The sequence below is a fragment of the Copadichromis virginalis genome, linkage group LG20 (genome assembly GCF_057382275.1).
Source record: "Copadichromis virginalis isolate Kocher_CV1m ecotype Utaka linkage group LG20, C_Virginalis_male_GT1.1, whole genome shotgun sequence".
NCBI classification, from domain to species: Eukaryota; Metazoa; Chordata; class Actinopteri; order Cichliformes; family Cichlidae; genus Copadichromis; species Copadichromis virginalis.
This window is the reverse complement of record NC_140637.1, coordinates 30,331,546-30,355,108: the sequence shown is the minus strand read 5'-3', so window position 1 is coordinate 30,355,108 and position 23,563 is coordinate 30,331,546. Positions and strand designations below refer to the sequence as shown.

General features: G+C 37.8%; 2 protein-coding genes and 1 long non-coding RNA gene across 4 annotated transcripts; 1 reads left to right on the top strand and 2 right to left on the bottom strand.

The window, feature by feature from the left end:
• Nucleotides 1-589: 589 nt before the first annotated feature.
• On the bottom strand, nt 590-2,580 carry LOC146685125 (uncharacterized). Its single transcript, XR_014917335.1, has 3 exons — nt 2,299-2,580; nt 881-980; nt 590-717 (listed from the first exon to the last, which is right to left on the bottom strand). It is a non-coding gene; the product is annotated as an uncharacterized LOC146685125 (long non-coding RNA).
• ormdl2 (ORMDL sphingolipid biosynthesis regulator 2) lies at nt 2,142-12,917 on the top strand. The gene is made up of 4 exons (XM_085445066.1): nt 2,142-2,227; nt 7,477-7,650; nt 11,089-11,240; nt 12,354-12,917. The coding sequence occupies exons 2-4, from the start codon at nt 7,477-7,479 to the stop codon at nt 12,487-12,489; spliced, it is 462 nt and encodes a 153-aa protein (XP_085301192.1). The 5' UTR covers nt 2,142-2,227; the 3' UTR covers nt 12,490-12,917.
• A 10-nt stretch (nt 12,918-12,927) lies between these two features.
• Nucleotides 12,928-22,279, bottom strand: nemp1 (nuclear envelope integral membrane protein 1). 2 transcript variants are annotated; one of them, XM_085445064.1, is made up of 9 exons: nt 22,129-22,279; nt 21,079-21,200; nt 20,654-20,870; nt 20,491-20,563; nt 20,307-20,400; nt 20,069-20,204; nt 18,210-18,435; nt 17,743-17,919; nt 12,928-16,076 (listed from the first exon to the last, which is right to left on the bottom strand). In XM_085445064.1, the coding sequence occupies exons 1-9, from the start codon at nt 22,235-22,237 to the stop codon at nt 15,917-15,919; spliced, it is 1,314 nt and encodes a 437-aa protein (XP_085301190.1). In that variant the 5' UTR covers nt 22,238-22,279; the 3' UTR covers nt 12,928-15,916. The 2 variants fall into 2 exon arrangements, with proteins under 2 accessions (XP_085301190.1, XP_085301191.1); XM_085445065.1 differs by having other exon boundaries at nt 20,090-20,204.
• Nucleotides 22,280-23,563: the final 1,284 nt, after the last annotated feature.

Sequence of the window (23,563 nt, the reverse complement as noted above, 5' to 3'; positions counted from 1 at the left end):
TCTATTGCACGGGTGATAATTACTTGGTTTGGATGATCTAATATCATGTTCCTAAGATAGAGATGATGATAAGAAGAAAATTTACTGGTTTCATCATGTTCACTATAATCACTTATGTAATATATTTGATTAAAACTAGCTTGTGTCATTTTCCTCTGCTTTTCAAAGTCAACTTCCTCTTTGATCCTTAACCACTACAACATGTCATGTCACACTGATGAGAACATTATAGTGACTCTAGTGGCTTAACAAAAACATTCCACTATCAATCATCGGACAAGAAAACCAAACCTAGTATTACTGTGCTTTTCAATCTTATGTTCCCTAAATTCACCCCATTTGTTGATTGTTAGTGTGAGAGTTATTGTTAATCTGCAGAGGATATTGTGCTGAATATTTAGATTAGTGCATACAAACTCACTACATACTTTATTAGTACACCTTGCTAGTACTGAGTCAGAGCCCCTTTTGCCTTCAGAGCTGCCGTCTTTGTGACTGAGATTCAAAAAGTTCCTGGAAACATTTACAGATTTTAATCCATAGTGACAGGATAGCTTAATGTAGTTGTTGCAGATTTATTGGCCGCATATCCATGATGTGAAAACCTTTTATTTCACCACATTCCAAAGATGCTCTACTGGCCTGAGTTCTGGTGACTGTGGAGGCAATTTCCATGCAGTGAATCCTGCTGGAAGCAGCCATCAGAAGATGGGTACACTATGGTGATAAAGGGGTGAACATGGTCAGCAACACTACTGATTCAGAGTGTGTTTAAATGATGCTCATCTTGTACTAAGGAGCCCAAAGTGTAACAACAAAATATCCCCCACACCATTACATTACCACCACCCTGAACTGCTCATAGGTTTAAGTTATTTACCCTATTTTTGACCCCTCCAATCCATCTGAAAACCTTTTCCAATCTTTCATCATCCAATTTTGGCAAGCCAGTGTCCAGCAGGCAGCAGGTAACAAGATCCCTAAACAAAAAGAAAAAGAGTCACGAGGGAAACTGACAAACAGTATGACATGAGAAGAAACTGAGACAAAAGTAAACACAAGGAAATCAAGGAAAGTGGATGCTGGAGAGCAACAAGATACGGCTAAAACTAATTACACAAGACAAGAAGGTCAAACTGAACACAAGGCACAAAAAAATCATGACTATCAAAGTTAAACAGGAAAATGGATACAGGGATCTTAACTATATACAGGGAACACAAGGGAGGCAGGATAAACTACAAGAAGGAATACAACACTAACAAACTGCTACCATGGGGGAAAAAAACAAGATGGCAAATCAAACTGCACGAGTATATAATTCACAAACTCAACTTACAAAAGAGAAAACAAATGCTCTCCGATAATAGGCAATAAAAGGCATAATAATAATTCAGAATAATTATAGGAAGGCAAACTTAAGAAACCAACTGAAGATATTTAATAACAAACAGAATGTGAAAGCTCAAAAACCACAAAACTGTGTAAGATGACAAAGTGGTTATTTGAGTCACTGTTACCTTCCTCTCAGCTTAAAGGAGCCTGACCGCTATCCTATAACTTCTGGCATCAAGAAGGAATTTACCCACAGAGCTGCTGCTCACTGGATACTTTCTGTTTTTCAGACCATTCTCTATAAACCCTTGAGATGCTTGTGTGTGATAATTCCAGTAGATCAGCAGCTCTGGAAATACACAAGCCTGTTTGGCACCACATCAAAGTCTGTTACCTTACCTTTTTTCTGAATTTTGGCGCTCTGGTCGTCTTGACCATTTCTACATGCTCAAATAACGCCGTTGCTGCCGTGATTCTTAATTACATTGATGTGTTAAGAAGCAGTGGAACAGTTGTACCTAATGAAGTGCCCAGCGAGTAAGTGTATAAAGGGTTTTTTTGTTTGTTTTTTGTTTGTTTTTTTGTCCATGTGCGTTCCTGAAAGATGATCTGAAAGCTTCTGCATGCCTGCAGCCACCCTGATATCTAGGTAGTTATATGGGAATTAACAGTAGCACTAAATTGTGGCCAACACATTTACTGGGGCATCTCGGGAATTTCTTGGACAGCTGATCTTTAGTGTACCTCTCACAGTTTTCCCCTTTCACCTGTTTACCTGCCGTTGTTAAAGACAGGCTGGAGTTTTGACAGAGGAACCAGTCCAGCTCAAGCGAAGGCGGGGTTAAGAAGACAAAACAAGGAATTTCCTGGTGAGCTACGACAACACAGGAAGGTAAAGTTTTCTCCGGTGAAATGTAGCGCTTTAAATCTAGAAATACCACACGAGCTAGATTTGTTACTCACCGCACGACGGAATCGGTTTACGTCCTCAGTGCTTACGTATCGTGTGAAACGATTAATTGTAATTAAAGTACATTTAAACTGGTGTTAGCTTGTCAACCTGTAGGTAGCGGCTGTTAGCTAGCCCGCGAACGTCACGTGACTCGTATTTAGTTAAATAATATACTCGAAAAGTCTGAGCATTTTCTGAAAGGTTGTCTGTGTTGTTCTTGTGGTATATTTAACACTGTTCGAGTCTAAGGAGTCTGAAAATTGCGGTGAGACGACTGAATGTTGGCCCACTGATGTTGGGGACGGCTAAAAGAGGAAGCGTGTGTTTTGGTAACCAGAAGAACTCAGTCGGGTGGAGTCATTTTTCCCATAACCTCAACATGCTAGTTATGTTGACCACATCTAGCATGATAAGGCTTTGGTGCATGTGCTTTGTTGCATCTACTTTGAGAGGAAGCGTGTATTTTGGCAGCGAAACAAAATTCATAATAAGTCATTTTTCCCCCCCCAGCACTTTTTCCCAAAGCCTCATCATGCTGCTTACGTTGACCACATCTAGCACGATAAGCCTTTGGTGCATCTACTTGAGAGGAAGCGTGTATTTTGGCCACCAAAACAAAATTCGTATTAAGTGTTTTTTTTTTCCCCCCCCCAGCGCTTTTTTTCCAAACCCTCATCATGCTAGTTGAGGTTTTGGGGATTGTGTGCATTTGAAACTGTCATGCCTGCATGACTTTGAGACATCTGCACCAACAAAGTGCTGTGTTTGCAATGTGACATATACTCTGAACTTCTTTAATTTAAATTTTAAATGCCCCTGCAGAGCATGTTTTAAAAAAAAAAAAAAAAAAAAAAAAGATTAACGCGAAAGTTGCACAAGAAAGCCCACTCTGGAAACTAACTGGAAGTTAACGAGATTATAAACAAAAGGCAAATTGATACACTTGACTGAAATGTCAAAGTAGGGTTATTCCATCTCAAATCGTCACTTTTTTTGTAATATTTCTTTGTTAAATCAGCTCCGATTTGAGATTGAGATCTAAGGCAGTGTTTGAACATGGATATATAAAAAATAAGACAAAGGTTTGAAATGCTCACTCGCCTCTGTTACCTTGAATTAAGATCTCTGATTTGATAAAATACATTTAAATATCAAGTAGTCCTGCAAAGTCCTACATGAATCAAAAATCACTTTGCAAAAATTAACTAGTGAGAACCTCTGAATGGTATGCAGTTGAATTTCGCAATAATGCAAAATAAAACTTTTTAGCATAAAAAAGGTCACAGAAATGAAGACAATGCTACTTTCATTCAACTGTCATTGTGGATTGAGCAGTTTTATTAGAATTCTTGCAGCACTTATTCTTGTACAAAAAATTACAATCAGTAATTACATTCAGTTTGATGGTAAAAGAGGCTAGTGAACATTTTTTACTTCTATCTTTAAAATTTTTGAGAGATTCATGTTCAAACATTGCTCAGGTTTGAAAGTCTGAATATGCTAGAAGCATGTTAACGAGCCATTTAGCTGGCTTTGTAGAAGATGGAAAGTTTTGGGGGTTTGTTTTTTTCCTACCAGAAAACATTGTATAGCAGGTTATTAATAATTTGTCACATCTGAACTTGAATTTGAGCCAGACATCAGCCAGGTTGGCTGATACTACAGGTCAGTGGAGAACAGTTTGAACTGTTAGGAAGGCAACAATAACTTAAAAAACAAGTTACTACATCCAGAAAAGCACCTCTGAATCCACAACACGCAGGAAAACAGACAAAGACACGCTGTGGAAGAGAGCAGGGGATTAATAATAACGAATAATTAAACACAGAGAGGTGTTGCTGGTGTTTTGGTGTGGGGGTGTTTTCATGCCACATTTCGGTTAATTTGTGCCAACTGATATGGTGGCTCTGACAGGTCAGATGCACTGCAACCTAAAAAACACCAGTGAATAGCAAAATGCTGCAAAAGCACACAAAAACACAAAGGTTGAATAAAGCACAACAGAAATTGAAACCAAAAAAAATCCAACTTGTAAAACACAAGTGTTTTGGGGAAGACAAAATGACAGAACAATTGCGAGATTGAATTCCAGTGCTTTTTCTGTGCTTGCGTAGAATTTCTCTATTTGCTGATCTTTTATTATGTTGTGTTGCATTCGACCTCTCAGGGTCGCTGTAACAGAGCATCATTTAAATGACATAAGCAAAAGAGAATGTACCCCTCCTCTGATAGCTGCTTCCAGAAAAGCTGAAAAGAATCTCCAACTGTTTTGTTTTTTGTTTTTTTTTGAACACGACAAAGTTCAAATGGCCTCCAGAGTCACCAGATCTCAATGCAAACACCAGCTTTGGGATGTGGTAAAAATGGAGATTAACATCATGGATATGCACCTGACAAATCTGCAGCAACTGCAGGAAGCATCACGTCGGTATGAACTCAGGTCTTTGAGGAATATTTTCTAGCACCATGCTGAAATTAAGCCACAAAGAATTAAGGCAGTTCTGAAGGTGAAAGGGGTCCAACCAGTATTCGAAAGGTGTGCCTAATAAAGTGAATGGTACATGAATAAAGTGAAACCAAGTGAAGGGTTTTTGTATGTGAATAGTTCATATAATGTGAGCATTTTCAGGACTTTTTACAGCTTAAACAAAGAGGAACATTTGGATGATGATGAATGTGTAATTTGTTTGTAGTGGTCTATCTTGTTTCAGATCAGATTGGGCTGTATAGGGGCCATAAACCACTGCTTGAAATTTAGACTTCAAGAAAGAGGGACTTCCCCCAATTAAATGCCTCCCACAGGGGGGATTTCTACACTTTGGTGGGTTATAGCCAGTTCTAGATATAATACAACCTGAAAAAGACTGATTTCAGAGGTTTCAACAGATAACCGATAACCTGAAGCTTGTGGATTTGAGTCATTGTTGAGATATTGGCTTCTCTGAGATGACCGAAAAACTTTTTTTTACCAGTGCTACTGTAAGTGAGTTAGCTTACTTCCAGTAAAAGGAAATAATTAATGAGTGTCCACTAAAACAAAATAATTTCACAGAGCATCTCTTCAAAGGCAGGGAGAAAAAAAGTGTTAATAAGATAAGCAGATAAGCTTCTTTACACATTATTAGGCTGTTCTTGTTCTTCGATGCCATAAGTAACTTCTAATTGAAAAGTTTATACTTGTTACCTGTATGTGACCACAGTTAGGGCTGTGCAATATGACCAAAATCTCATATCCCGATATAAGAATTCTATCGTCCGATAACGATATAAATCACAAAAATGTAACATTTTCTGTAAATTCTGTGAATCTCGGGCAGCTCGACTTGCGTGAAGTGTTTCCAGCTGCGCGTCATGTACCTGGAGTCGAGTGTTTTAACATATGCATGAAACGATATATTTTTAGACATAAGTTGTAACGGCCGCCGTTTTCTTTGTGAGTATTTATTACACAGCGTGCTGCGGGGAAAAGCCTGTTCTAACGTTTGAGTCTAAGGTTTATTTTTTAGCACCTGTCGGCTCTTTTTTACTTCTCATCCGTAAATAATCTGCTCTTTCACGTGATTCAGTTTATTTTGAAAAGTCTCAACAGGATCTTGAGCTTTATTGTGAAAGGTTTATGTGGAACATAAACAAGCGGACACGCGATGGTGTTACTGTCGTTGTTGCTAACCACAAGGCATAAAAACAGGCGCTTGTCCGTCTGTAGTGTGGTTATATTAAATATAAGAGAAAGAGAGAACTTTAAGAAATTAATATAGCCACTACAGGGACCATCAAAACGGTGAAAAAATATTGCCGTAAACAGTTTATTTTGCAATACCACGAAACAAACGATAGCGTAAAATGAAACATAGACGTTTGTATATCATCATCCGATATATATCGTTATATCAAACAGCCCTACTTGTTACCTGTATGAAGTTGACTGGGCTTAATATTATTAGATTCAGTTAATTGTGTGGGGGATTTTCCCACATTATAAGCGCTATATTTGCAAGATTACGTCACATACAGTTTGCACAGTCCTGCACTGATGAACTAAAATTAGTTTGATAGCCCTGCTTCTTTTTATATGAATGAAATGAGTAGCTAACATGACAGAAAACATTTCCATGAAAAAATATGGACCCACTCCTTACCTCCTCAAAATCAGCAAAATATCTTTCTAAAATAATCTAAGCATATTATGAAAGCATTTAAAACAGTCACAGACCCTTGGAGGTCATAGAGGACATAGTGGGAGGGTAAACATTTTGTACTTTTTAATTGGTGTGTAATTTTATCTCTTATATTGAAGAAGTTATAAAATATACAAAAATAATTTGAATTAAAATAAGGATTTCATCTCTCTCCCTACTTAGCATACTTCATGCTGCTGTAACTTGGAAAATGTTGATAGTATGAAAGTAACATTTTGCACGAAATGTACTAAAGTGATTGTACAAAATGAAGAAAAAAAACCAGCTGATTCTGACAGGTCACATGGGATTGTTGTTGGTTTTTTTTCATGGAATGGCCCAGAATAAATTAAAAGTATTATTCACTGATTTAACGTCCTTTTAGCTGCAGAGCAGATCAAGATCTTGACGTTATTGTTGTCTATATGAAAGGTACAGCAAGCAAAACTCAGGAACAAACAATGTACTGAGCTTGCGTGCAAAGGTTGTAGTCACTGCTGTAATGTAAAGCTTTTTGAAGCTTTTGTTGCATAAACAGATACCTTTGTTGCTAATAGGCATGTTGATGTGAAGATAAGATTTACATTAGGTATCCCAAATATCTGGAAATTCCTGTGTTACACAAGCCAAACCATTAAACAAAATCTATAATAAAATAGCATAAATAGACTAGCTGAAAAAAATAAATACAATATGATGAGCTCAAAAATATAAAAATGACCTAAGAGAAAAAAGTTCTGTAAAATATAATAAAGGAGATAAATGAATGAAAATTTAAATAAAATAATAAAACGCAACGTAAAAAGATGATTCGCAATACAGCAACAAAACAAAAAGCAACTGAAATTAGCCACTGTTATAAAATTACTACTGTTTAAATTGTCCAAGTTTCTGCTTGCTTACGTCTCGAAGCTGGAACTCTGTGGGGTCAAATGTTTACATTTGAGTGCTTCTGAAGCATGTGGGTTTTTGTTTGGTTTTTTTCCATTTACATTTTCTTTCCTTTTCTAGATGAATGTGGGCGTCGCTCACAGCGAGGTAAACCCCAACACACGGGTGATGAACAGCAGAGGGATATGGCTTACCTATCTGTTGCTCACTGTCGTCTTACACATCGTCCTGCTCAGCATCCCTTTCTTCACTGTCCCGCTGGTCTGGACACTAACTAACGTCATCCACAATCTGGTCAGTAAAGCCTAAACAGCTGTGCTGTGTAGAAATGAACATTTTCATGCAGTTCATCAGTTCATTTTTCTTTTTTTCATGAGCCTAGTTTCAGTTTTTATTTCAGTTAACTAAAATCTTTTTCCACACTTAGTTTCAGTTTTTACCTTTCAGCCGTAAAAGGTTGATGGGCTTCCGGATGGGCAGGCAGCGTGGACACAAGAGCTTCAAATTGATGGTGTAGCTACTAAAAATCTCTGACAAGTTCAGATCTCAGGGACCTCAACCTACAGGTCAGAGGTCAAGTTTTCTGAGAGTCTTCTGAACATGATGGTCGTGTCCAAATTCATGGGCTGCATCCTCCTGAGGACTCGCCCTTCGCGGTCTACGTGGGCGAGGTCGTCAGAAGGTTGGGTAGGCCGGAAGTAAACGGCTGTGAAATTGGACGGTCTAGCCTTCAGATTTGTGTCGCCGCTGTCTCGGTGGAGTTTAATAAACTCAGCCGTCTGCTCCTTGCTATCTAAAATATAACAGGACACTGGTGTAAATTCTCGACTATCTCACACTTCTGTTTAATCAGTTTTTGGTTTGACGTTTATTCAGCTGTGTGAAAACCAAGGAGGAACCCACCCGGGGGATTAATAAAGTTTTATTTTATGTAACCTAATAACTTTAATCTCAGCCAAACCGATTTACTCACGAACAAATAAAACACTGAAAAAAGCCAAACAAGAAAATTTTTAGGTTATCTAAGTGACTTATATATATATTACGTTTAACCTGAGTAGCGAAAGACCGCGATAATCTGAAAAATGATCTGCCGGGAGTTTGCTGCTCTCGGCGGCTCAAGTGACCCTCGAGCCCCCGGCTAGCTATCGAGCTGGTGGATAACAGACGTCTCCGAAAACGTCAGAGCACTTTTGCAAATATGCGATGTCTTGATAAACTGAGCAGATATTTGAAGTTTACAGACCCACATTCTCGCCTGAAAATATGTTAAACATTTATTTTGTGACCCAGAGTAATAAGAGTAATATTAAAAACTTAGTGGCCGCCATTGTTTTATAACTGGAATTGGCTGCGCAATGAATTCTGGGATATGATGGGCCACGAAGGATACACCTGACCCATCCTTTAAATTCAGGGAAAAGGAGGACGCATTTGTCGGTTGCATTCGGAGGAGTGTACGACTTTGGACAGCCTTCGTCGCGTCGCTGTGATGTAATCGGCCTACAAATGCAGCCCATGAATTTGGACACGACTGATAACTGTGGGACAAGTCGACATAGGATTTTTAAATTGATACAATAGTTGTGTACTAGGAGTCTGAGCGTTATCACTGGCAGTTGCTAGTATTTGTAGTCTAGCAGGTGACAGGTATAGATACAGATAATATCAGAATCTAATCTGATTAATTCATAATTTAGCTTCTATATTTTGTGAGATCATAAAAACATCAAATTATTAAACAATGCTATTACACTAAACTGACAAATAGATGACAGTAAAACCTTTTGGTATATGACGTCAAAGACAGTGGACACTTGCATATTTAATCAGCTTTTCTTCAGTTTTATCATGACTTGTGCTGACATGTTTTTGTGTGGCACCCCCGCCTAACAATATTGCGTGATCCTGGGATGTTATTCCATTTTACATGCTGAAAGGTGGCATTGTCTGTTTTACTGTAGGGTGCGTATGTGTCGTAAAATATCGGTTTATCTGTTTTCAGGTGAAAAGAAACTGAAATTGTGGTCACGCTTTCATTTGCATTTAATCTGCAGATCAGCACACAGCACTACTTTCCTTAACACCTCCCTCCCCCAATATCAGTAAAGCGTGCTGGTGTCCAGAGTTAATGAGAAAAGTACAACTTTGTGAAGTACCATGATCTTGGTTGTTCATAACAGTGCTAAACAGTTTATCAGAAGTCGTCTGCTTCAGAGATAAAAAATTTTTGATTTTGATATGCTAAATTCAAATCATGTACAGTTGGTTTTTTTTTTTTTTAATTTTCACCAATTTGCTGCTTAGATGAGTTTTACTTATAAATTGTAAGCTTATGTCTTCTCATCTGTTTATAGTTTTATATATTAATACAGTTATGTCCATAATTTGTTGAGTTAAGACTCAGTTTTTGTAGTTTTCTCTGTACACCATCACAGTGGATTTGAACTCAAACAGTGATTGAAGTGCAGACTTTCTGGGGTTCCAGAAAACTGCATTAACTGTTTAGGAATTGTTGCAATTTTTATACATAGTTTGTGGATGTTTCCGCAACAAAACCAAATTATTTATCGCTGTAAAGCCCGAACCATTAAGTACTTGCCAGAATATTCAATCGTTTTGAAACTGGAGTCTTTATTGATTCTTCTGAGAATTTAAAACAAAGCTGAATAAAAATGTGCATTATGAGTTTTAATTTGGATATTTTTTTACTACACCTGGCATTTTCCGATCCCTGTAGGATTATCCATCACACTGATGATGTGTGATGGATAATTATCCATCACACTGATGATGTGTGATGGATAAAGAGATACGAAAGAATTCAAATGTGATGCACTCTGCATTACAGGGTTAAGAGTGAAGGGGATCAATAAAAGAAAGTATTTACTTAGTACTAAGTTTACATGCATTTCGCTGGTACAATTTCCATTATTTACAGTACTTTATACAGCATATTGTGAAAGAAAACTAAAAAAATTACTTGTGAGATATTTTATATCTAATATTTTAATATGCTTTAAGAAAACATGTAACTTTACTGTGTGGCATTAGATTTCCTGCTACTAGAAAGGTCAAATCTAAGGTCAGAGTGGAAGTTGAAGGGTCAAATTTCAATGTCACATTTGAAATCTGTATAAGAGCCCAACTTCATCAACTTTAGATGAATAGTTTAAGAATAATAATTTGGTCTAAGAGGCAAGCTGGTAACATATCATTTAAAACTGGAGCCAACCAATGTACAGCATCATTTTCAGTTCCAGTGACTAAAAATTAGCGAACATTGGCAATTGTTTCAGAATCATTTTGGCTTTACATCAGTATGATTGAAAATCTAAAAACCAGCTGAATTGCTGCTGTTGTTGAAAGTGTATTAGTTGTTGTTTTAATATCTCAGGGAAGCGCTGTTCTTTAAAAAACAAAACCAAAAAAACCACCAGTTTTGCAGTGCACATCAGACAAAATGTATGTTGTTTTTCTTTTCCCACGGTTTATACCTTCAGTGTGGTTTGCACCTGGGGGAGGTAATTTTGCTCTCCACAATACTGCTCTTACATGTCAGAGCTGGGAAAATTTGTTGGGTCACTTCCAGGGTTAATGAAAACATCAGCTCTCCGGGCAGTGACTGAAATGTCTCCTTGATTCGTCGTTGCACTTGAACTTGCATGGAGTATTACTTCTTCTTCCCCCTGATAATGTTTGTAGATGACTGTTGTTATGTCTCCTCTGCAGGTGATGTACCTGTTTCTGCACACAGTGAAGGGCACTCCCTTTGAAACACCAGACCAAGGCAAAGCCCGTCTGCTCACACACTGGGAACAGATGGATTACGGCGTCCAGTTCACATCTTCACGCAAATTTCTTACCATCTCACCAATTGTTCTGTAAGTACATACACTGTTCACAACAGAACGTCACAGATAGCTTACAGTTTCACTTTCATTAGGATGAGTAATTTAACATGTAAAGGTTGCATAACTGCTGTATGTTATTTGACAACAATTTAGGCTTTTAACCGCTTTTTAAAGGATTTGTTAACAGTGATCAGCCGACAGAAACAGAAATATCAGCCCAAATAGCGACTGGCTACCCCAAGAATTACCCGTTGCCCTTATCAGTGGATAGAAAGTTAAACTTTGCTATGTTCTTTAGCCAACATGAGTCCTACATGTGTTTGTGTAAAGTAATTAAATTAAAAAGTAGTCTGCTTTTATAATAAATAAAAGATTTGGCAGTTTAATAGTTCTCCAAAGAGTAAAAGTAAAAAAGTACACCAGTTTCAATATAATTTTGACTGCAGCTGAGCAAATTAGTAAGCCAGCAGGGATGGTAGTGAAAGCAAGTGAAAGCAAACAAATCTGTCAACTCACTGTTAAATCCCCTGTTTTATTCTGTGACTGTTTTTTTTTTGTTTTTGTTTTTTTTCCTTTTGGATTTCAAAACCATAGTTAGGGACGCTCGGGAAAAGCAATTTGCATGTATTCATTCATGCTAACCACCGCTACTGAGGTTCAGTGAAACTAAGAGGAAAAGGTCTGAGGTGATAGACGTAGGCCGGTGATTCCCAAAGTGTGGGCTGTGAAGGCATGGACGATGGGGCATGAGAGGTCATTTATAATAAATGCAGTTTTTTTTAAAACATATATATTAAATATATATATATATTATATGATTTTTATAGTAGAGGTTAAACTTGTATGATCCCCTTTTATAGGTTGAATCCAATGATAATTCTTTTGGCTTTGGTTCCAGAAGTTTGTTAGAATTTTTTTCTTTTTGTTTTTAGATTTGTAATTTTGTTTAAAATTGTTGTGATGAATATGAGTTTCTGGGATTGAGGTTGGCCAAAAACTGAAAAGCTAAGGCCAAATATTCTCAGCCTGAACTTTCTGTGTGTCATGTACTTTTGTTTTATCATGTATTTGTGTGTGTGTTATAATCCTGAAGAATTCATGTTGATGCTGATGCTTTCTTTCTCTCACTCTCTTTCTTTACAGATATATTCTTGCAAGTTTCTACACAAAATACGATCCTACGCATTTCCTCATCAACACGTGCTCGCTCCTTAGCGTCCTCCTCCCAAAGCTGCCTCAGTTTCATGGAGTACGGATATTTGGGATCAACAAGTACTGACAGAACACTGGATTTTAAACTTCAACACTGGACTGTTTCAATTTTAGAGGCTGCAAAAGAAGAAAATCTGTTTAAATGGTCTGAACATGTACACATTGTTTGGAGTATTACATGAAAGTTGCTTGCAGCCTGGTGAAAGTAAATGCACTGCTGCTGTTTAATCAAAGTAAACGATGACATTCCCGATGTAAAGGCCAGACATGTTTGCTCTTGTCTTGGAGAAAGAGCATATTTATAACTGCACTGCTTTCACGTGTAGCTTTTCTACAGATGTTGGTTGTTGTCATGAATGTAAATGAATATTTTTGATTCATGTTGCAAATGGCACTTGAAAGTTTTCTTTTTCTTAATTTACTATGAAGGATTAACATGCAGCATGCATTTACATGCCCATAATAATAATAAACATTTTGCCATGATAAACATAATCATGTAATGTTTGATTCAACAGCAGGGTTATCTTTATTTCACAGAATCTAGTGGGAAAAGTGCAAAATCCCATTGTACAGAGGTGTGCAGGAATCAAATCCTGCCAAAATCTCTATTATAAATGATCAATTGTAGGTCAGTGTACAAGCTCCGGGGAAATCCAGACACTTTACATGAAGCAGCCATGTGAGGGCCATCACAGAGATTGCAATATACTCGTATATCCAAGGGATTCTCCCCCTTCCACATGCACCGTGGTCGCGTTTGCATTGCAGCGAGGTTTCCCTGTTTGTGACGTTCTTTGGGGAAGTTAAAAAAGAAAAAAGAGCGACGTGTGAATGTGATTACACTGCCAAACAGTGCCTGGGAAACACATGCAAATAACGCCAGCTGTTTCAAACAAGTTGTGTAATCGAGTGTAATCATTTGCAAAAGTGGTATTTGGGTTGTTCCCTGTCTCCAAATGTTGTGAGGGCAGACGTATAATGTAAAGAAGCCAGAGGTGGAATGCACAGGGCAGTCGGGTTTAAATGTCAAAATGTCCCCAATACATCAGAAATGGCTCACTGAAACTAGAGAGTGGGAGAGAAAGAATGAATACAATGTTTTAGCTCTAACGTATACTTAAAGCTGCCTGATTGAAGATAACACTGTGTGGCTTTAACAGCAAGTTAGGTCCACTGCAGTTTTTCCCTGTTCTGTTTCCACTTTCAGTTTATTGTGAACTTAGTAAAACCTTGAAGATACGTACCGTATATTTAAACGCTTGACTCAACATTGCATATGTAATGCGAGTGTTTGCCAGTCATGACTGGATTACATAGAAGGTTGTGTGGCACGATATGTCGGAAGTAATGCGAAGATATGAGAAATGTCGCACATTCTTACTTTACAGCTGAGTGGTGGTTTCTTTGAAGTTAAGGTCATATTTTAACAGATTTAAAGATGCCCCTTTAAATGCGAACACCAGCGAAAATCATTTGAAAGATGCGTGTTTCAAACTGAAAATACTGTTTTGCTTGTTTTGTTTCTAGATAAGTGAGGAACAACAGAAGATATCGTGTCTAAAGTACATTTGAATCTGCATACTGGACAAATGAATCACTCGACAGAAACAACAAAAACAGTTTCTGCAAATGCTGTTTGATTCAAATCACTCCATTGTTGTCTGCAAAGTGGGTTTGCTGCTATGACAGGAGTTACCAAAAGAAGCATCAATGATTTACAGATAGAATCTACTTATCCAATTCAGGGTGACTGAGGGGCTGGAGCCCATTCCAGCTATCCACAGAGCAAAATATGCTACAACCTGGGCAGGTCACCAGCCTGCTGCGGGGCTAACAGCAGGCAGGTTAACTAGTGTTAACCCAACACCACTACATGTCTTTGGACTGTGGGAGGAAGCTGGAGTGCGGGGACAACATGCAAACTCTACACAGAAAAGCCCTGCCAGGTGCAATCCACCACCTGATTTTATTTTCAAAAAAAATGATCCGATCTTTAGTAAATCAGTTGTTAAACCTGTTGAAATGTGACCTGGTTGTCAAAAAGAAGCAGGACAGAATTGGGCTCCGACATCAAATTGGTGGAAAAGAAGTATTTTATTAAAACAAGCAGGTCCTCTTAAAAGATTCCCATGCTAATTTCATTCACCGAAGTCATGGCATTTTGACCAGACCACCAAACAAACCTGGCACCAACACAGCACCACAAAACTGCTGTGACCAAATTCAAACCGAAATGTGGGTTGCTTCCTAAAAGGCATCAAGGTAGAACTGGCTCTGTACAAGGACGGGGATAGAGCTGGTAGAAAGGCCACCTACTAAACAAAAGTGAATAGAAGTAAACCAAGAAAGACAGTAGCACAACCTAAATAATCAAGAATTATAATCCACACTCACACCATATAACCGAATGCTTACATTATGCCTGCTTTTTTTTTTTTTTTAAAAAGGCCGCTTTATTCCCCTGCGAGTGACCCCAAATCCTTGTAACATCTAGTCACTGCTAGATGACTAAAATTCAAATTTTACATTCACAGGTATCTGGCATTAGGGAATACACAATTTTCCCTTCTAGAGGCCTGTTTGACCGGGGGCTTTACCTACATATGGTAATATGTCATTAATGATGACACGTCATGTGTTGGTGTGATGGAAGGATTGTTCAAGCGCAACACAACAAAATGTTTTATATGATAAATAAGTATTGTTATTGCATTACTCATTTTCATCCAGCCCGAACTTGGCCCCTCGAAATCTTCCTCCCACTGATGCCAGATGCTGCTAATAAGAGTTCATTGCATCCTTGAACTTGTCTCTCTGATACTACAGAGTCTTTACTTAAAATAAAGGTGCTTGAAATGACAATTGTGTCAACCGGCACTAAACAAGAAAAATAACTTCTTTTCTTTGCATCAAAGGCATATGATAAAACCATGCTGACATTTACAAAACTTATAAATGTCATATATATCTTTATTCAAATTACTTGGGGACACTTCTACTGATGGTTTTTGTTTAAAATGAATGAAATAAGTCAAATTTAAAAAATGACATCTCTTTCTCTTCCCAAGCAGGAAACTAGAGTAATAACTGGTAATAGTGATCTACAAGCATAATCTCATTACATTCCACAGCAGAAAATCCAATTAGAGCCAAAGGCTGTAAACAAAATATGTTTAGAAAACTGAAAACTTATCTGGGCCACAACTGGGCACAAAGAAACCTGCAAGTCTCAGCTTTCACTGTCTTTAAACCTCTCAACAGAAATCTTAATTCCCTGAAATAAAGAAGTATTACACATTCTTTGACAGTACTTTGTTTACTTTGCCTGTGGTGATACAAAATGGCTCTTTATCCTGGAATTCAGGGATGCCGCTAATCCCGTCTCCAAAGAAGCCATTTAAAAGTCAGTCTGGACGGCCCTGGAGAGCTGGTCTCCCATCACCTTTCTGAAAGGCAGTAATAAGTGTTTTTGTTTCCAACACTGCGCCGTCTCACTCTGGTTTCATCACAGGTACAATATCGTCGTCATCTTCGTCGTCTGTATCAAAGAGTTCATCCTCAAAGAAAGATCCTCCAAAACCGTATTCCTGAGCATGGACGGACACCTCGTTAGGCATCAAGTGTGGGGAGCCTTCGACAAAATCAGCAAACCTGTGGGTAAGCATGACGACATCGTGGACCAAAACTGAACCAAAGCATGCTGCAATACTTAGTCTTTGTTATACATGTCTCTCTCTCTCTCTCTCACACACACACACACGCACACGCACACACACGCTAGTTATCCCTTATTAATGTCAACCTCCTGTTTCTGACCTGTTGCCAATTAACCTAATTAGTTGCCAAATCCTAAAGTACCACTTACTTTTCCAGCCTTTTTTTGCCCCATCTCAACTTTCTTGAGACATGCATTTTATTTCACGAAATACTGAAATGTCCCAGACATTAAAATGTTTAAATACTTGATTTTTTCATGCTCTGTAAATACAATAATGGTTTATAATGACTGCATTCAGATCTTTATTCATTTATTTATTTACATTTTACACAGGACAGGCTACCAATGTACCTTGTATTTAAACCCTTGACTCAAAATTGCAAATGTAGTGTGAGTGTTTGCCAGTCATGACTGGATTACATAGAAAGTTTTGTGGCACGATATATCGGAAGTAATGTTAAGATATGAGAAATGTCGCACATTCTTACTGAAGTTTAGGTCATTTAATAGATTTAGTGACGCCCCTTTAGACAGGAAAACCAATGAAGATCATTTGACAGATAGGTGTTTCAAAGTGAAAATGCTGTTTTGCTTGCTTTTCTTCTAGATAAGTGAGGAAAAACAAAAGATATCATTCATAAAGTGCATTTGAATATGCATACTGGGAAAATGAATCACTCAGCAGAAACCATGAACTAAAGCAGTTTCTGCAAATGCTGTTTGATTCAAATCATTACTTTGGTGTCTGTAAAGTGGGTTTTTCAAATGTTCTTCCCCCAGGTTTGTTGTCTAAAACATTATTGCACAAGCAGTGCAGAAAAGGCTTACTGATAAATAAGCTAGATAGAAAGTTCTTATATGATTTTAGCAATATTTGTAATGTTTCTGGCATAAAGTAGTAATTTTGATGGTTGTCATTTATCCAGACAAGAAGCCTAATATTTGTGACACTAGCTGATTTATTGCAGTCTTTGTATTGCAGATATTTTTTTCCAGATTTTAGAAATGATCTTAAAAAAAACATGGTTACAGCAATTTACTGTGTGTAATTAAGGGGTGTTTGTATTATAAACCGTGTCTAAAGCAGTCAGCTATTGGTGATCAATATTGTTTCCCATTAGTTTTGTATAGATGATTTCAGAAAGTTGCAAGGCAATAATAAAAATGAAAACTTAAAATAAATTATTTTATAAGAAACATAACTGAATCAGAAAACAATTAGTAGATATAACACTCCTCTCATTATTTTAGGATTAGGGGGAAGTTAAGCCAAAATTGGCATTGAATCATATCTGTTATTAACCTCTGTCTCTCTTCCACAGCATGTCTTTTATCCTGTCTTCCTTCTCTCACCCCAACCGGTTGCAGCAGATGGCCGCCCCTCCCTGAGCCTGGTTCTGCCGGAGGTTTCTTCCTGTTAAAAGGGAGTTTTTCCTTCCCACTGTCGCCAAAGTGCTTGCTCATAGGTCATATGATTGTTGGGTTTTTCTCTGTATCTATGAAGCGCCTTGAGGCGACTTTTGTTGTGATTTGGCGCTATATAAATAAAATTGAATTGAATTGAATTAGCAAATGACAAATGTACGAGCATAAACCCACCTTTTTGGAGACTGAATTCTAGAGACTGTCTTCCACGGGCTGAACTCTGGGCTGTTACAATATTTCCGCAGCTCCTCCAGAGCCCGCCGAGTCTCTTCCTCAGCTTCCTTCTGATACTCCTCCTCAGTCAGCAGGCGTCGTGGCTGTGGCTTCCAGTAGATGTACTGCTTGATTTTTCTGCAAAAAGAGTATTTTCATGGCTTAAATAAATCCATATTATATGAACTTAATATGACTATTGTTCTTTATTCTACAACAAGCACAGTATCACTACTTTTAAGTTCAGCAGTTCACATAAAATAATTTACCGTGTTAAGAACATGCAATAGAAAAGTGTTTTTCTTCATTTATTCTGTGAAACTAAGTGTGTGTTTACCACAGAAGTCAGATTATACTGCCTGTGGAACAATTATCCACAGTACACTGTGCTCTTACGCCACCTTGTGTCAGCATTTTAAAATGCATACCTCCATGCAGCAACCAGCAGATAGACTGGGTACCCCAGGTTTTTGGTAAACAAAGCAGCTACAATAAGAGCGAAGGCAACTTGCTGAATCTGAATTCCTAAATAAACCAGGAGCAGACCAAAGAGCTGCAGGGTCCACGACAGGATGTTAATGCTCTTCTCATCAACCAGAGGGCCATAACGGTAACACACAGCAAAGCTGATGAATCCCACAATTGCTACATAACCTGCCAAAAAAAAAAACCAAGCACACAAACAAAGAGAGAGAGAGAGTGAGATGTTTTTACACTGCATTAAAAATAGTTAAATCACTGCAAAGTTATGTACCAAATGCCCATATGCTTTACTTTTAGAACAAAGTTTTACAATTACAGCCATTTTTATACAATTTCCCATTTTCAAATGCTATGAAGTAATTGGATTATTGAGAAAGCAAACAGTTTCATGGCCAGGTCAAACCCATTTCCTCTGGTTCAATCTGGTTAACAACAAGGAGCAAACCGCAGGTTACCGTCCAGAAAAAGAAAGCCAGATGTCAGTGTGTCACAAAACATTTAAAAGTACTTGCAGAGGCTGCCAATGGAACTGGGTCACTAGTGTTTATTGATGCTGTGATTGTTGATAGATGTAGCAAGATGATTTCTGAATGTAAAGGGTTTTCCTTTTTGCTCAGAAACTGGTAAGACAGATCTTCACAGTTAAAATGATAGTGCCCCACAGAAAAAGTTTTTCAACACAAAGAAATTAGATATTCATCAGTCACCTGATTTCAAATTAAAAGACCATGCTTTTAGTTACTGAAGAAAAAACCTGACAAACAAGCAGCAACTGGAGACTGCTGCAGTAAAGATCGAACAGAACATCTTAAGGGAAGAAACACAGCATTTGGTGCCCCCATGGGTTCATGGAACATCCAAGTATTATACAAAATTGTTATATATTTTTTATTTTTGTTAGTTTGTCCAATTCTTTCTAAGCCTCTGAAAATGGAGAAATGCAAATAAAAATTGCTGTAATTTCTAAACAGTTAAAACAATAGTTTTCTTAAACTCCATGAATTAAAGTTTAAAGTCCCTACTTCAATCACATAGTGATCATTTGCTTTAAAATCAAACCGTCACTGATTTTGCAGCTGCAAAATGACAAAATACTGGTAGCCGCCAGTGCAACCCCTCAGCCTCATAGTAGATACAAATATTTCCCAATCCTACATCATCTTGTGCTCAAATTATTAACATTCACAAGATTTTCAGAAAACTTGACCTCTGACCTTGCCCTTGAGGTTGAAGTCACTGAGATTCAAACTTATCTGAGATTTTTGGTAGATACAGCTATCATATCCATGTTTACATTCGTATGTTGCCTTGTTCTCACATTCACCTACCCCACCCGCCCAGTGGGGTGATAACAATGACAAGTGCGTCACTACCAAAAGAACATATGGACCCAAGTGAAAACTCCTCCATGACCGACGAGCTGCTTTGTTGCTTAGGTTATATTTTTAACAGTCTAAAACCCTAAATAATTCAAAAATAATGCTTGATTTTTATAAGGTTAAGCGGACATGTAGAAAGTTATGGCTGATTAATTATCTATCACTTTAAGTTTTGATTAGCGGAATAATCAGAAGCTGTAAAAATATATGTATGTGTGTATATACGGTGACTCTGTTAATGAGTCACCGCGGATCGCCCCTTTTAACATGTTGGCGCCGTCCAGCAATCGTTAACAGAGATTTGCCGCGTTAATGCAGTTATGGCGTTAACGTCATTTTAACTAGATTAACACTGACAACACAATTTTTTTTTTTTTAAATATTAGGATATTTGCTTTGGTCCTCAGTTATCAGCTAGTCACAACCTGTCCATGAAGAGTCTGTACCTAATGCCACATGCCAGTGCTCTCGAAGAATAATGCTGAGGTTCCTGAACACAAGCTGGATTGCGTACACAGAGAATGACCAGCCTCCAACTATCAACACATAAAAGGGGCTTTTCTGTGTGAAGGAACAAACACAAATGGTATAAATATCAAACATATTAGAGATATTCAATATTTTTAAAAAACTTGGATTTTGGATAAAAATTAAAAACTTTACCTTTGGTAAAAAGCGTGCCAGAATGAAAAAGAGGATTATGAGAGAGGCAATCATGCCAGTGCTCATACCGGCAGAATAGAAGAAAGCCTGACTCCTTCATACAGGTGGTGAAAAAAATATATCAATTACTATGATAAACCCAACAAACCTGAAAAAGAAACTTTAGTCCATGAGAAAAAATTACCTGCTGAGTGAGTCTGCAAAGAAAAACAGCAATGCTCCAGCGAGGAATAACAAGAATAGATATATATCAAACTCTGCAAGGGAATGAAGAACAGTAAAACACCCATATTTTAACTGCCAATAACCAGCAAATTTGTTTTATTCCATACCCCCATCCCACTTACTGCGAATGGGTTTGACAGTGTATTGCGCATTGCCAATAGGATCAACCTTGAAGCACGTCTTCTTGCTGAACAGGCTGACGTTAATAACAGTCTCATTGTGCTTCTCTCGCAGCAGGCTCTGGAACCAGCCCCAAAAACTGAAGCGATCAAGCTCCTGCAGCTCCTCCTCACCTTCCACAGTGTCCACCTTAAACACCTTTGAACTCCACACTTTGACCTGTCAGATATTGGTAATATTATATCACTCACAAATTTAATCCAGAGGCTCTTTTTAGCTGACTGTCAAGCTGTAAATAAAATTTGAAGTATGTTAGAGTAGATTACATTAGACCACTAAAATACCCAAACTGAGGGATGATTTTAAAGAAAGAAAGAAAGAAAGGATTTCAGTATTTTACCAGTTGTGGGCTGGCAGATTCACCTACTTGAATTCTTGTCCATGTCTGCCTCCAGGTTGGCAATACGGTGTTTCTGTAACAGAACCGGTTGGATCCTGACATGACATACTCGTCACCATCCCGCAGATTAGTTATTTCATGTTCTTCACCTGGGATGCATGCCAATAAATAGTAAGACTGCAACTGCCATTGTACCTTATAAGCAATATTGTTTGTGCAAGAATAACCTTTGACCAGAACACATTTGAACTCTCATTGTTTACAGCATTTACAGTATAATACAAACATTATAAAAAAATTGTAGTGTCTGTAAATCCCAAGAAAAGACAAAAACCTGCAACTATATCAGTTCACACTTAATGTCTCTAATATTTCACAGTGCTATGGCCCACCGGGTGTCAGGGTACCCAACATAGTTGCCCTTTAATTTTCAAAAAAGTACTCAATTACCCATGTGTGGTTGAGACTTTTTATTTTATCATTATTATTAATGATTTTGTTTGCTGGTAGGGATGTTCTATATGTTTTCACACTGTTGCATTATCCGCTAGTTATGTTACAAAATATAGCAAATGGTAGTGTAATAATGGAAACAATGCTCATTATTTAAACGACACACGGCAAAAAATACTCAGTTTTTCTCAGGAAATATTTCAGTTTTGGGACAGAGTTAATAATAATTTGCATTTACTTTAAATTATAGGCTAAGCATTCAAGTTGTTTCCGTTAAGGAAAATATACAAGTGTTAACTGCAACCTCTTTTCGGGCAAGTTCATGCAGGTTTCTAGGGTTTCGGTTCGACAAATTTAAACCTAACAAATCTGAAAGAGCTGCATAAATAATGTTTAGTCTAATTTATTATTTATACGAACACACAACCGGAGCCAGGGAATAATCAAGATGTAGGAATCTTAGAAAATAGCCACCAATGTTCACCATACAATAACCTTTCTGCGGTCTCACTGACTCAAAGACTGAACACAAGCTAACAATAATTAGCCTGAGCAAAACCAGTTCGAAATATGCCCCCGTGTAACTCGCGGTGTATGTTTCTGCTTCACAAGACCGCTTCTTACCCGTATCCTGTTGTGAGATTTGAGGTAAACACATAAGGAGCACCGCAAGAACCATGAATCTAGCGTTTGCTGAAATAAAACCGTTTATGATTTTCATGCATCCCGCCATGATAATTCCACTGTACCCCGCCTCTAACGCCTTGTCCCGCCCCTTCCGTCTCCGGAGAACTCGGTTGAGTCGCAGGCCGATCAGCCAATCACCGCGTTACACTGGATCGTTCGTCATCGTTTTTAGAGTACGTCTCTTTATTTTCCCGAAATCCACTCCTATTTGCCCTGTATGTCTACTGTACAAACTGAACTGGAATGACTAACAGTTCACTTTACAATTTCAAATAAAGTTATAAAAAAATCTTCCTTAAATCCACAAGAAAAATTGTTTTGATAGTTAGAAGATGTTTTATTTTTTAGATAAATCATTTAAGTATTATGTTCCAACCCCCCCCCCCCCGCCCCCGCCCCCCCACAATACTTAAATTACTTCACTGAAGATATCATTCAAGTTCATATGCATGTGAAATCAGATGAGCAAATACACAAAAATCTGAACTCCACAATGCCCTGCACAGCTCAGGGTAAAGAAGGCTTTGATTAAAAGATAGAATTGTGTTATTCCTACCCAGTATATTCTTAAGTCTATGGGAGAATTCACATTCATTGTTTCAGTATTAATATAATCCTTGCTGTGGTCAGTTAATGATTTGTAAGAACATGTACTGCTGTTTAGCCTTTTATGTGGTCTTGTCTGTTTTGTATTATTGCACAGGACCGACTGATCTCCAGAAAGAGGAATCTCAAAGTTTATGAAAGAGGTCCAGACAAAGAATTAAACATAAAGCAATCGCCACAATTCAATATCACATTGAATACATTAAATTATCTAATAGATTACATTAGTCTGATCAGGAAGGCTGGCTCTGTGGTCAGCATGAAGCTGGACACTCTGGTGACAGTGGCAGAGAAAAGGACATTAAAAAAATTGCTGGACATTATGGACAATGCTGGGCATCCTCTGCACACGGCCATAGACAACCAGAGGAGTCTGTTCAGTGGCAGGTTGCTTCTCCCAAAGACAAGAACCAACAGACTTAAAAACTCCTTTGTCCCACATGCCATCAGACTGTTTAACCCCTCTCTGGAGGGGAGAGGGAGAGGAAACAGGAGGACAAAGTAGGGGGGAACAACTAAGCTGTAGTGCCTCTTCACTGTGCAATACTTTTTGTTAATATCCAACGGTGCAATAGACTTCAATACTTGAAATGTGCAATTCCCTTCTATTCTTATTCCTATTTATTCTATTTATCCCTTTTGTATATTTTATTTATATATGTCTCTGTATTTATATATGTGTATATAATGTCTCTGTAAAGCACTTTGAATCACCTTGTTGTTGAATTGTGCTATACAAATAAACTTGCCTTGCCTTGCCTATATA

Coding starts and splice junctions, on each gene's coding strand:
- ormdl2 (XM_085445066.1), top strand. CDS start 7,477: ATGAATGTGGGCGTCGCTCACAGCGAGGTAAACCCCAACACACGGGTG. Junction 7,651..11,088: donor CTAACGTCATCCACAATCTG/GTCAGTAAAGCC, acceptor TCTCCTCTGCAG/GTGATGTACCTGTTTCTGCA. Junction 11,241..12,353: donor ACCATCTCACCAATTGTTCT/GTAAGTACATAC, acceptor CTTTCTTTACAG/ATATATTCTTGCAAGTTTCT.
- nemp1 (XM_085445064.1), bottom strand. CDS start 22,237: ATGGCGGGATGCATGAAAATCATAAACGGTTTTATTTCAGCAAACGCT. Junction 20,871..21,078: donor AGACATGGACAAGAATTCAA/GTAGGTGAATCT, acceptor AATATCTGACAG/GTCAAAGTGTGGAGTTCAAA. Junction 20,564..20,653: donor CACTGTCAAACCCATTCGCA/GTAAGTGGGATG, acceptor ATTCCCTTGCAG/AGTTTGATATATATCTATTC.